At 40.6% G+C, this 12,284-nt stretch overlaps 1 protein-coding gene across 2 annotated transcripts; it reads left to right on the top strand.

Annotated features, from left to right (window-relative positions):
* Positions 1-1,701: 1,701 nt before the first annotated feature.
* LOC116261865 (uncharacterized) lies at positions 1,702-11,687 on the top strand. 2 transcript variants are annotated; one of them, XM_031640774.2, is made up of 9 exons: positions 1,702-2,511; positions 3,607-3,770; positions 4,994-5,117; positions 5,205-5,337; positions 5,650-5,705; positions 5,878-10,729; positions 10,830-10,916; positions 10,994-11,098; positions 11,191-11,687. In XM_031640774.2, exons 1-9 carry the CDS (start codon positions 2,357-2,359, stop codon positions 11,251-11,253), a joined length of 5,739 nt encoding a protein of 1,912 aa, XP_031496634.1. In that variant the 5' UTR covers positions 1,702-2,356; the 3' UTR covers positions 11,254-11,687. The 2 variants fall into 2 exon arrangements, with proteins under 2 accessions (XP_031496634.1, XP_031496635.1); XM_031640775.2 differs by lacking the exon at positions 1,702-2,511 and adding an exon at positions 4,551-4,609 and having other exon boundaries at positions 3,635-3,770.
* The last annotated feature ends 597 nt before the right edge of the window (positions 11,688-12,284 follow it).

Consider the following 12,284-nt stretch of genomic DNA (forward strand, 5'->3'; position numbering starts at 1 on the left):
GTTCAGGCAGTGTGTGTTTGGAAGGGGGAGGAAGAGGAAAAGTTTTGTCACAGACCTGTTGTCTCCATGGCTGGCCAGGCTCTTAGATTCAAAACCAGAAACCATTTTTTTGTTCTTTATTTGGTGGAAACTGAACAGGTTGAGGAGACTTGATCGCTTTTCCATGGTGTAAAGCTACTCTAGCCTGCATTAGCTTTGGCAATAAGCAGGTGTTTCTGAAATTTGAACCATTGACTGGCTGCCTATCAGCCACTAGATCAACCATTTGCGTGATACCCATTAAGGCTACGGCCAACCCATTCCATACTGTTGTTTAGTTTTCCCTCTTGGTGTTGCTGTCTTGATGTGTTGGGAGTCTGGGACCATTTCCGGCCACCTACTTACCATTTCTCAGTAGAAATCAAAGTTGAAACTTAAAGACCATACAGTTTCAAGAGTTCTCTGTGGCCGGCTTCGATGATTCTGACACCATGTTAGAGGTACTTCTCTAACATCAGTTTTCTGTGGCCTAATATCTGCCCTTCGATGGAGGATTGCTTAAGAAGTTCCTGTTGAAGGAAGTCGGATAACTCTCCATGATCAAATGAATATGTATCGACATAATCTGGTAAAATCTGCCTAACCTTAGCTTGCCAAACCTCGCTACTGAAAGCAACCCTTCTTCATAAATCTCCCGTCATGAAATTTGATCTGCACTCTTCTTTAAGCTCTCAAACGTCAAATGGCAGCAAGCCAGCAAAAACTCTCTCTCTCTCTCTCTCTCTCTCTCTCTATATATATATATATATATATATATATATATATATATATATATATATATATATATATATATATAATAAAGAGAGAGAGAGATATATATAATCATTAAACATTGGAAACCATCGTATCAGAAACGATCCTAAAAGAAATGTTTAGATTTGCTTCTTTTTTTAATCCAAATCTGAAACATGCAGATGTGATCATGGCTGATCATTCACTAGGGCATTCTTTAAATAGAATCAATTTAAGGCGCATTTAAGTTTTTCATGCAAGGAGCTACCCAGTTTTCATCGCTAGCTCTCCAAGCGCATGTTACGCATGACTACGGACTGCCTAGTTTACGTTTTCTTGTTGACCTATGTATGCTACAGTAACAAACCCACGTCAAACTCCAACAATTTTCTTTTAAAATAGTAACTATAAAATTCATATTATTCAATTTTAATTTTTTTTTTAAGATTCCATGTACGCATGAAAAAGGGTATCCCTTTTTTGTTTGTATTTCTAAGTTTTTGAGCATGTAAAATGCAGATAGAGTAGCGGTCCGGACATGATATTTATAAGCTGCCGTCCGGACTTCATATAAGCATATCTTCATAGTCAATTATGAAATGGTATTCAAAGTTCAAACAAAAATGGATGTGCAGAATATAGGAAAAGATTGGCAGTAAAAGTAAGAAACTTGGAAAACAGAGCAGCGGCACAGTTTGAGGAGCAAAAAAAATTCAGTCTGTAAGAGAAGAATGGCTTAAAATATGTCTGGTCAAAAAAGGGATAGTTTAAAAACAGAGCCAAGGCAGGGAAAGAAGAATGGTGTTTCATTCCAAGAAGACCTTACACAACTTCGGTTCTCGTTACTCTCAATTATTAAACAATTGACAGCAATGGTCCATTGAATCCCCCCACACGCCAAGTTAGAGAGGACCAGGGAAAAGAAAGCTAGAAGAAGAACAAACAAAAAGTTGAGAGCAGAGAAGGAAGGAAGATTTTCTTAGAGTGGCTACTACACTTCATTGCTACCGCACCCTGTGATCGATCGTAAATAACTTTCATCATTACATAATAATAATGATAATAATAATAAATGGGCGACGATCTTTCCCAATTTCCATTGCGCATATTGATTCACTCATTTTCTCTCTCTTGTCTCTCCTTGCTCCTCCCCATCGTCTTCTTGACCCGCCCCACCCACTGCTCTCAGCTGCCGCTTTGTCTTCCATTACATTCCCTTGCCTTGTCCGCTAAATAAAGCAAGGAAAGAACGTCGTGGAAAAGGAACTGAAAGGTGGAGGAGAAAAGAAAATCTAGAAAGGAAGGGGAAGCCCAATAAAAAAAACATTTGGGGAGGGATCCGTTTGAGGGTTGAAGTGAAAAAGCGAGCTGAATCTCTCTGTACCAGAAGGGGAGAGAGATAGAGAGAGAGAGAGAGAGAGAGAGAGAGAGAGCATTTGGGGAGGATCCTTTGGAGGAATGAAGTGAAAAAGCGAGCTGAATCTCTCTAGACCAGAAGGGGAGAGAGAGAGAGAGGGAGAAAAGAGAGAGAGGGAGCATCTGGAGAGAGAGAGAGAGAGAGAGAGAGAGAGAGAGAGAGAGAGAGATGCCACTGACGAGATACGTGATTCGAAATGAGTACAGTTTGGCAGACCCAGAGGTGTACAGATGTGTGGAGAAAGATGACCCGGAGGCGTTGCTGGAAGGGATCGCCATGGCCGGACTTATCGGCGTCTTGCGGCAGCTCGGAGACCTGGCCGAGTACGTCTCCTTCTCTCTCTCTCTCTCTCCCTCTCTCGCGGGCGCGTGGGCGTAGTGGTGCTCTTTTGAAGTAATTGGTGGTTTAGATTTTTTTTTTGTGGCGATATCCACAACTCCATTCTGGTGATTGCTAGTAGAAGCGAGGTTGCTGTTGCTTCTTTCCTTGGGTTTGAGAGTTAGGCGTTGGGCAGTTTGGTGGATCTGTCACTTTAGCATGTAATTCGTTAACATTCTTGAACGATTATTTGTTGTGGGTTAGAGGTTGGCGTGAGGGTTTTTGTGTGGGATGGGATTAAGGTCGCCTATATGAATCCCTGACGGCAAGTTTTTTATTAGCATCTACAATGTATGTAGAATTTTGTCACAGCGTCACTCTTTTGGCTTCTCTTTTGTGTGGCCCTATATCGGCTCTTCGTGAGTTGATAACTTTGTGGGTAGCGTCCCTCCTAACTGGCCTTGTAATAGTTTCCTTGGTTACAATCTTCAGAGCGTTTTCTTGTTTGCTTTTTCTCACGAGAAACCGCCCCAATGGTGCGGATTATCTTACAGTATGCAGTGACTCGCCTGGAGAACTTTCTTGATCAATATTGCCGTGTAAACTGAGTTGGTTCGACATTTCTCTTTGTGAAAATAATTCTGGTTATGATAGCGAAAGAGGGAGACTGAATGATGGATTGAAGAGAGAAAACTTATAAAACATAGACAGGCCCATTTTTCAGCGCCACATTCTCAAGTTTATGTTTAATAAACTGAAGGCCTCTTGCTGAAACAAAAATGGAGCTGATAAACCAGTGACGAAAACCAACTAAAAGGGATAGAAGCGTAACGTTGTTGGATGCTTGCACAATTTGAACACTTATCTATTAATGAATCGAAGAGTCTTCTTCCTTTTCAAAGAACAGAAACTATTCTTGGGGTGTTTGACCTGACCTATTGAGATCACCTTCCCTACAGCGTTAAAACTTCAAACTGAAGACCGCTTTGACCCCAGTAACCTTGGGAAGTGATGAATTTATTGTAACATCTCTGCTTTCTAATTTGATTTTTTGATTTACATAATTGTTCGTTGACATTGAATTCTGATATATTCTGTAGGTTTGCAGCTGAACTTTTCCATGACTTGCATGAAGAAGTAATGGCTACATCGGCAAGAGGCCATGGTCTTATGATTCGTGTTCAACAACTGGAGGCAGAGTTGCCTTCTATTGAGAAGGCCTTTCTATCACGTACCAATCATTTGGAATTTGCTTATGGTACAGGTTAGAATACCTCTGATGTTTGTTTGTCCTTTCCTTCTTTTCATTTTTCTTCTAGCCCTCTAGTTTGCTAATCGCCTTATTGATTGCTTCCAAGGTGCTACCGAAGAATGTGCATGGATTGGAAAATTTATGTTAGTTAGTCTAATTAAGAAAAACGAGTTCTAATTAATGAGGCGAATGGTTTTCCATCAAGTTTGTGAAAGCACGAGCTGAATAAGAGGTTCTTTCAGAACTTGTTTATAAAGAGCTCAAGTTGGTGTATCTTGTCTGGCTTGGCATGCCGCCATGCCCATGGAGTACTGGTGTTTGCAATGTTCATAATGTACAGATTTGACACCTTTCACGCTGTTGTTTTTGTCTGATTGTTAATCTAGCTCTTCATATACGACATAAGGATGATTTATAGACCTCCATTTTGGGAGGAACTTAGTTTCGGTGTGTTTTAACATTATTTTGGTCGTCTGCATATTTATGTTCCAGATACTGAATATTCTAGTCTGTAACTCAAAATTGTGCATGCGTATTGATGAAATATGCTGTGAAGTGAAAATTCTCTGTCTAAGGAAAATAACACATAGGATATCCCGTACACATTCAGGGATAACTTTGTATCATTAGCTTATAAACTAGGATGAAATTCTAAACATAATATAAAAATAATAAATTTGGATAGAAAAACACATGGGTAAACAAAAGTTTATGAAGTAACATTATAAAAAAAATTGCTAATACTATGGATATGGTGTTGACCGTGTCTGCCACATGTTTAACTGTGTATAGGAAGTGGCTTCGTGACAGCATGGACAAGCTTGCTAATGCCTGTGTAACGTACTTGTCAGGTAGGTTCTCAGTTTCTAACAAAATGTAAAGAGATTTATTCAGATAAAAATTATGAGTTTGAGTCAGTTGACAACCTATGCTTTTGATGAATTTTTGAGACCATCTTGTAGTTGACAGAATGGATTGTGCTTATTAACTGAGTACCTTTTGGGAAGGCTAGTCTATCTCCTTTGGTAGATATTATCTTGTTGTCAACTGATTGTACTGCTAGATTTGCTTGACCATTGTTCTTCATGAACACTAATTTATTTAACACAGCAATCTCATTAACATTCACATACAAGAAACAGAAGTTAACAATAACTGATTAATAAATTGAGTTGTTTTTAATTGGTTTAGCGCCTCCATTGACAATAATGATATGTTGAGTTCGTTGGTTTTAGGCTCTGATTGGCATTCGAGTGAGAGAATTGAACAAAACCTTGTTACACGGGGTGACTTGCCTCGTTTTGTGATGGACTCCTATGAAGAATGTCGTGCTCCACCACGATTATTTTTGCTGGATAAGTATGGTTTTAAATTCTCACAAATTGTGTTTAGCATTTTTTGTTCATTTCCTCGTTTACAGAAATAATGTTGTCTTCTCCTTTTCAGGTTTGATATTGCTGGTGCTGGTGCATGTTTGAAGAGATACTCTGACCCCTCATTTTTTAAGATGGAGCTGGCCTCTTCAGGGGCATTGAAAGCTGATGAAGTTCAAATAGGGAAACGTGCTCGTAGAGTCAAGGTTTGCACTTTAAAATGTTGACAGATTTTTTTTTAAAAAAAAAAAACATTACTAGATTTTCAAGTGTAAACAATGAAATTCTCTTCTTGTGATGAGATATCATGTCATAGTAATTAAAAAATGTCATGCAGAATACTGACTGTCTACTATGTACTATAATGGTTACCATGAGAGTTGATAATAATCTCTCTTTTTATTCTTTAAGGTTTTGGTTGAATGCTGTCTTGGTGGGCTTTACTGTAATCTTCCTTTTTTCCAATAGTAAATACGAGACAGACTGATTTGAAACTCATATTCATATTTTTCTAACAGAGAAAGGCATTCAGGCAAAGGAATGGTGATACCTTGGAGGCACTGCTTGATTCTAGGTGTGTCTTTGTCTGTCTTCTGTTAGTGAAGCATTTGAAAGCATCTACAGAATTATTTGCTCTATTTTTACTCTTGTTGCAATTTTTCTTCTGGTTTTCTGATAGTAAAGTGTTTGAAAGCACATTCGAACTAAGTGGTTTTATTTACAATATGTATGTCTCCATTATGCAGCACGGATGACGCCTCCTTGGCTCCTGATGTGAAAAGTGCCAAAACTGAAAAAATTCCTTTTCACATAGTAAAGTTGAAGATGAGGCAAATGAATGGATATGCTTGCTCTAACAAAAAACTGGGTGGAACTTACATGGAACAGATTCTTGAAGCAACTGTAGATAACAATGACCACATTTTAGCTGTAAATCACTTCTCTTCACTTGTGAACGCATTAGATGATGTGTCGTCTGCTTTAGAACTTCATGGAAAGAATAAGGAAGATTCCTTGAATTTCCTGCAACAGAATGGAAATGTACAAGTTCCATCCACTAAGAGGCTGAAAGATATGCTAGCGCTGCCTTCCAATGAGTCAGTTTGTGATCTTGGAGGAAGTGCACCAGAAAATTCAGTTGAAACTATAGACCATGGTAAGAAACAAGCAGTCACTGTTAATGATGGGATTCAAGAGGATATCGTAGTTGATAGTGAAAGAAAAACAGTAATGACTGCCAGGGAAGAAAGGTCTGATGATTTTGTCGGTGATTTAGAAACCTATTTGGATGCTCTTGCTACCATTGAGTCTGAAATTGAAACAGATTCTGAGTGCCAAATCAAGCACGAAAATGAACTCTTTACCTTGAATCACCTAGGTGTTGATTCTGATAGAAATGGTGATCAGCTGTGTCAACTTTCTGAGAGTTGCAACTCCCATGTTGAAAATTCTCCAGCATCATATGATTCAAATTGTTCTTTTGTGAAAGGGGACCGAGAAATTTCTTACACAGACTCTCTTCATGGCTTGACAGATAGGAAACCTCCTCAGGTTGCTAAAGTTCTGCCTATAGATGACAGTCTAGAAACCATGAATATATCTTCAGATTCTCAAAATTCTTTAGAGTTGAAGGATTTGATGCTTGGCAATTTGTGTGATGAACCACACCCAGCGTCTGCTGAAAATACACCCACCTCTTTAACTGATGATGCTTTAGTTAGGTCATCTGCAAGTGATGGATCATCGACTATTGAAGACATGAATGATATTACATTGACAGAAGATAGTGAAAAATGTGTTGAGGCTCCAATTTCTAGTACGGCTGTTGATGCGCCTTTTGAATCTGCTGCTTCTTGCCATACATCTGAAGATGCAGCTTGTGGTTCTGCTGAGCATGCTTCAGCCTCAAAGCTTTCTTCTATGAATGAGAAGTCTAGCCCTGATGAAGGTCAGATATTGGTTGCTGTCATGACTCCAGAAAGTAATGAACAACATAAATCTGTGGAAACTCCAAATTCTGATGTAACTGGCGATGTGCATGTTGAGGGTGCTAGCTCTTGTAAGATGTCTGGAGAAGAAGCTTCTGCTTCTTTAATGGTTCATGCAGTCTCTACTTTTGCTTCCCCACATGAGGAACCAATCAAAGACAAGGCTCAAAAACCGGCCCCTGTGATGTTTCCAGAAAGTAATGAAGAATGTAAGCCTGCAAAATTTATAATTTGTGATGTACAATTTGAGGGTGCAAGTTCTTGTCAGACGTCTGGAGAAGTATCATTCTCACATGACAAGCCAACCTCGGATGAGGTTTACATGCCAGCTTCTGCCATGCTCCCAGGAAGTAATAGACAAGATAAGTTTGTGGAATCTCAGGTTTCTGATATACTTGGCAGCATGCCTTCCGAGGGTGGTTCTGGTTTGATATTGGAGCAACCATCTTGTGCTTCCTCAATGCCTAATGGGACCCTTTTATTGCCCTGCTCACATGATGGATCTGGCCTTGAAGAAGTACAGACATCTTTCCCACAGGAAGGTGGACGTATCTCCAATCCTGATACATCTTCAGATTTAGAGCCGTCAACAGCTTTTGCATCAAAAGAACCGGTCGATAATAGCGACGATCAACTGGCATTACCTGATGCCCCATCCCAATCAACTGTAGCTGTCCTTAATGTTGAAGCATCCATGCAATGTCCTGATGAAGCGATTCCTTGTGACAGCTTCATTAGTGAATCAGGTGATCCTTTTCCTTTGATGGGCAAGAAAGAACCAGAACAATGTGAATCTGGCATATTGGCAAGAGAAGATGTTTCAGTAGATCTGTCTAAGCTCCAGCATGGGGAGATGGATAAAAGCAGAGAGAACATTGCTCCTAGAGGAAATTTAGAACTCATCAGAACTACTACTGCTATTGAAGATGAAAAATGCATGATAATAGGTGAATCTGCAGAAACTACAGCTGCTTCTATAATAAAACAATCTGAACAGAGGCGTGCTGCAGAGGCAACTTCTATTGTTTCTCGGCACGACAGTGTTATCAATGAGTCAGCTGAAGCTGATGTCACATCTCATGATGTCCATGATGTGTTATCTGAAATTTTTGAAACATTAAATACACCATCTGTCAAGATGGTCAGCACAACACAGGTTATGGATGAGCACGAGTCCTATTCGGTTTCCAAGGTTCCTGATTCTGAAGAATTTACATCAAAATCTGTGAAGATTGAAAGGGAAGAATTCTCTGGAAAGTTGCATGATGAGACTGAAAATTTGGAAATTCCTACAATTACAGATGCGATTTTTGAAGATTCTCAACCAGAGCCTTTTACTAATGTCATAGAGGAATCTTCTCATTGTGTTGATATAGAACCTGTTCACGTGGTAACTGAAACTGTAGAAGGCAACTGTGAGACAAAGGATAAACATGTTCAGGATGAGATGTGTTTGGCTTCTAGGTATGTCACACTAAATGATTCTCTTCAAAGAGAAATGCCATCTGACTCTATGTTGCCAAATGTGGCTGGGACTGTAGAGGCCTCCTCTCAATCGGGTATTTCTAGTGCTAGCTTTGTAGAAGGTGACAATGCTAGCACAGTTGATGATTCTCTGGAGATTTTAAGCAACAATAAAAATTTAGAAGGTTGTCCTGCTTCTGAGGCAATTGATGGTCAGCATTCAAATGTTTTGGCTGAACTGAGTATCATATCTGAATCTGGCTTGTCAAACGGTTCTGCTTCCCATGAATTCCCCCATGGTACTACTATAAGACCCAGCGTGGTGGCACCTTTGGGGTTTCCTGCAACAATGAACTTTCATTCTGATTATGCAAAAATTTCATGTGGAGATGTAACTTGTAGTGAAGAGATAGCTCCATATCAGCTGGAAGTGGATACTTGTACAAGTCCTGTTCGTGCACTTGATAAGTCCTCTGCTGAGTCTTCTGAGCTTGATTCTGCAGGTATCTTGGTGTCCTCTGGGCTCGACAACCTTGAGCTTCCATGCCCTTTAAATCTTGGACCTGAACAGCACTATCTTCCTTCTGTGTCAGCTCAAGTTGAAAGCGAGGGAAATATGCCGGTGGCTCCTCTTTTAGAGAACTGCAGAGATGCTAATGTTCAGAGCAGTGCAGCTGCTTCTGTGGAAGAAGTGGAGTTGGGATCTGATCAATGTAAACTTCACGATGAACAAATATCGACTGTTCCAGAGGCCCCAGCCAATTTGGCAGATGATTCACATGAAGAATGTTTTGCTTATATGCAACCTTGTCTTCAGCAGAAAGCAGCAATGAAAGGAATGGGTGTAGATCAACCTAAACTTCAAGTTGAACAAATGTCTGTGACTTCAGATACCTCAGACAATTTCAGAGGTGAACTTCAGGAAGAATGTTCTGCTTATATGGAACCCAGCTATCAGCAAGATGCACCAAGGAAAGAAACGGATTTGGATGAATCCAAACTTTATGCTGAACAAATATCTGTGGTTTCAGACACCTCATGTAGTTTCACAGTTATCTCTCAGGAAGAATGTTTGGCCAATCAGCAGAAAGTAGAAGTCAAAGAAGTCAATGCTGATCAACATAAACATCATAATGAAGGAGTAACCATGGTTTCGGAGGTTCTAAAAATTGGACTTGAGACTGAGGAAGCACATTCTGCTTCTGTAGAACTTCGGAAAGACGACATCCAAGAGCAGTCTATCAGGGATGATCACTATCCTTCTGATTATGCGGAAGTTTACTCAAGGAATTTAGTTCATCTGGAGCAAGGTGGCATTTCAGAGGCCCTTGAATTTTCCAGCTCTACCCTTTCTGAAGACCGCATGCGGTTCATTGAGTCTGAGGAGACAGTCAGTTTTAATTATCAGCTTCCTGAAAATAAAAGGAATGAAACAGTTCCTCAACCAGTTCTTTCTTTAGCACAGCAGTACCAATTACAAGCTGATGAAGTTGTTACCACGACTTCTGCACATATGGATGATCAAAGTTCAACTCTTGAGTTGGGAACCGCAGAAAATCTAGAAGAATCAGGTGACCGTGTCTCTCATGACTTCTTGAAGAATGCTGGACTTCCTAACAATGTTTCTGTGGAAGGTATTCCTTCAACTGCACCGGATCAGGGATTGCCAAAACTTGGGAAGCCCCTTCTACCTGTGAAAGATGAAGATAGTTCAGTCCCGGGTGTGCTATTCCCTTCAGGTGCCCTCGTAAGGTCATCGTCAGCACTTGTTTTTGGCTCTGCTCAGGTTATCTCTCAAACAGACCAGGTAGAAAACCACAAGAGAGAATTAGTACATAATGGACATCAGACTAATGCAGGCCTTAATATCTCAACGTCTTTAGTGTTTCCTCCTCTTGGTATTGGAACTGAGACAGATGGGATGCCACCACTTCCTCTTCCTCCAGTGGAATGGATAATGGGAAGGCCCCGTGAGAGTTTTTTCCCATTACCTGGAGAAGCATCACAGCAGCCAATCTTTATTCCGAGCTATCCAACTGCTGAAGCTGGTCAACGTAATGGTGGTCTCCCATGGAAACACCGTTCCTTGTATAGAAGACCAAAAGATCCTCTGATTGAGGCTGTCGCATCTCATGACAAGTCTACGGTAATTTTATCCTCTGATTATTTAGATCGTGCACTTTAGCCTCTATAGATTCAGGTTTGAAAGGAAAATTGTTTCTTGAACCAACTTATAATTATTGCAGTTGAGAAAGGTAACTGAACGTGATCGCGCTGAAGTTAAACCGAAAGCTGATGAAAGAGAAGTATTGTTGGAGCAAATTAGAGCCAAGGTTTGATGTATTTCCATTATTTGTCGTGATTTCTACCTCTAGTTGTGCTCTAACTCGTACTCTACTGAAATTGTCAGTCCTTCAACCTGAAGCCCATAGCTGCAAACAAACCTGCAATTCAAGGTCCTAAAACAAACATTAAAGTTGCTGCCATCTTGGAGAAAGCAAATGCGATACGCCAGGTTGGTGATAGGCAACTTTGCTTATCTGCAATACCTGATATTTTCATACTATTTTGTGCCTGTTTTCTGGAGCCCTGTCTGTTGACATGCAGGCGTGTGCTGGAACTGGAAGTGATGACGACGACGATGAAGCGGACAAGTGGAGTGACACATAATATTTACTTGGCTTGGCAGTAACCTTGGTAGTTGCTAACCAACTTGCCTCTTGCATCTTTTATGAGACTGAAGTCATCAGCAGAATCTCTCTTCTTACCTTCCTGATCTGGCCGACATGGTTCATCAACAGTCTGCTTGGAGATGGCAGGTGGAAGAATCAAGTCATTTCGTCGCCTCTGTAACTGTACATTAGCGCCCCTTCCCACCCCTACCGTCCAAAGAGAAAAATAGTTCAATGGCTTGTGTGTATAGGTGAAGTGCTGCCGGTGTATGTGTGAAAGTTTTGTATTATTGCCTTGTGAGATGTTCTATAGGTTCGATGTCACGAGTCAGGAATGACGAAATCAATTGTAAAGTTCTCCATCCGTCATTTTTTTGGTGTTTGATGAATTTGCGTTAATATGCATTAGTGGAAGGAAAATTGTTTTCAAGACGAGTGTAGTACGTGGGATTCCATTGGACCGGTATGCAAATTTTGGATCTAGCATCGTGCAGAATGTTCGCAGTCCGACACCGTACTCTTTCGTCAAGAGATTTTCCATCTTCAGGGCGTGCTTTAAGATTAAAATAACTCGTCTGCGCCGGCCCTTAACTCCGGATGAGTTGAAACCTACTGCTTCTTGTAAATGGGAAACGGGTGAATTGCGGTGGACAGATATAGCACGGACAATGTAGACAGATACAGCACGGACAATCTTCCCATCCCTCCACCAGGGAACGCCTATTAATCTCTATCGTATAAGCTAATCATAACCATCTCTCTCTCTCTCGCTTTTAAAAACTACGTATCTCTTATTCCGCATGACCTGGATTGGGGCCTGTTCCTGATCGTATCCACATTGCTTTTTCGGGCCTGATCGGAGTTGGAGAGAACAATGATATAAAACACAGGAGCGGCCTGTTGACATCTGTCTTTTCTGTCAGGTTCTGTTCGAATCTTTTCGCTCTTTTTTACGGAGGCAACAGGGTGACCATGCTAAGATCGTCACTGTAAGCAGATATAGGATGATCGCACATATCAGGATAGATT

This window comes from Nymphaea colorata, chromosome 10, assembly GCF_008831285.2.
Source record: "Nymphaea colorata isolate Beijing-Zhang1983 chromosome 10, ASM883128v2, whole genome shotgun sequence".
NCBI lineage: Eukaryota > Viridiplantae > Streptophyta > Magnoliopsida > Nymphaeales > Nymphaeaceae > Nymphaea > Nymphaea colorata.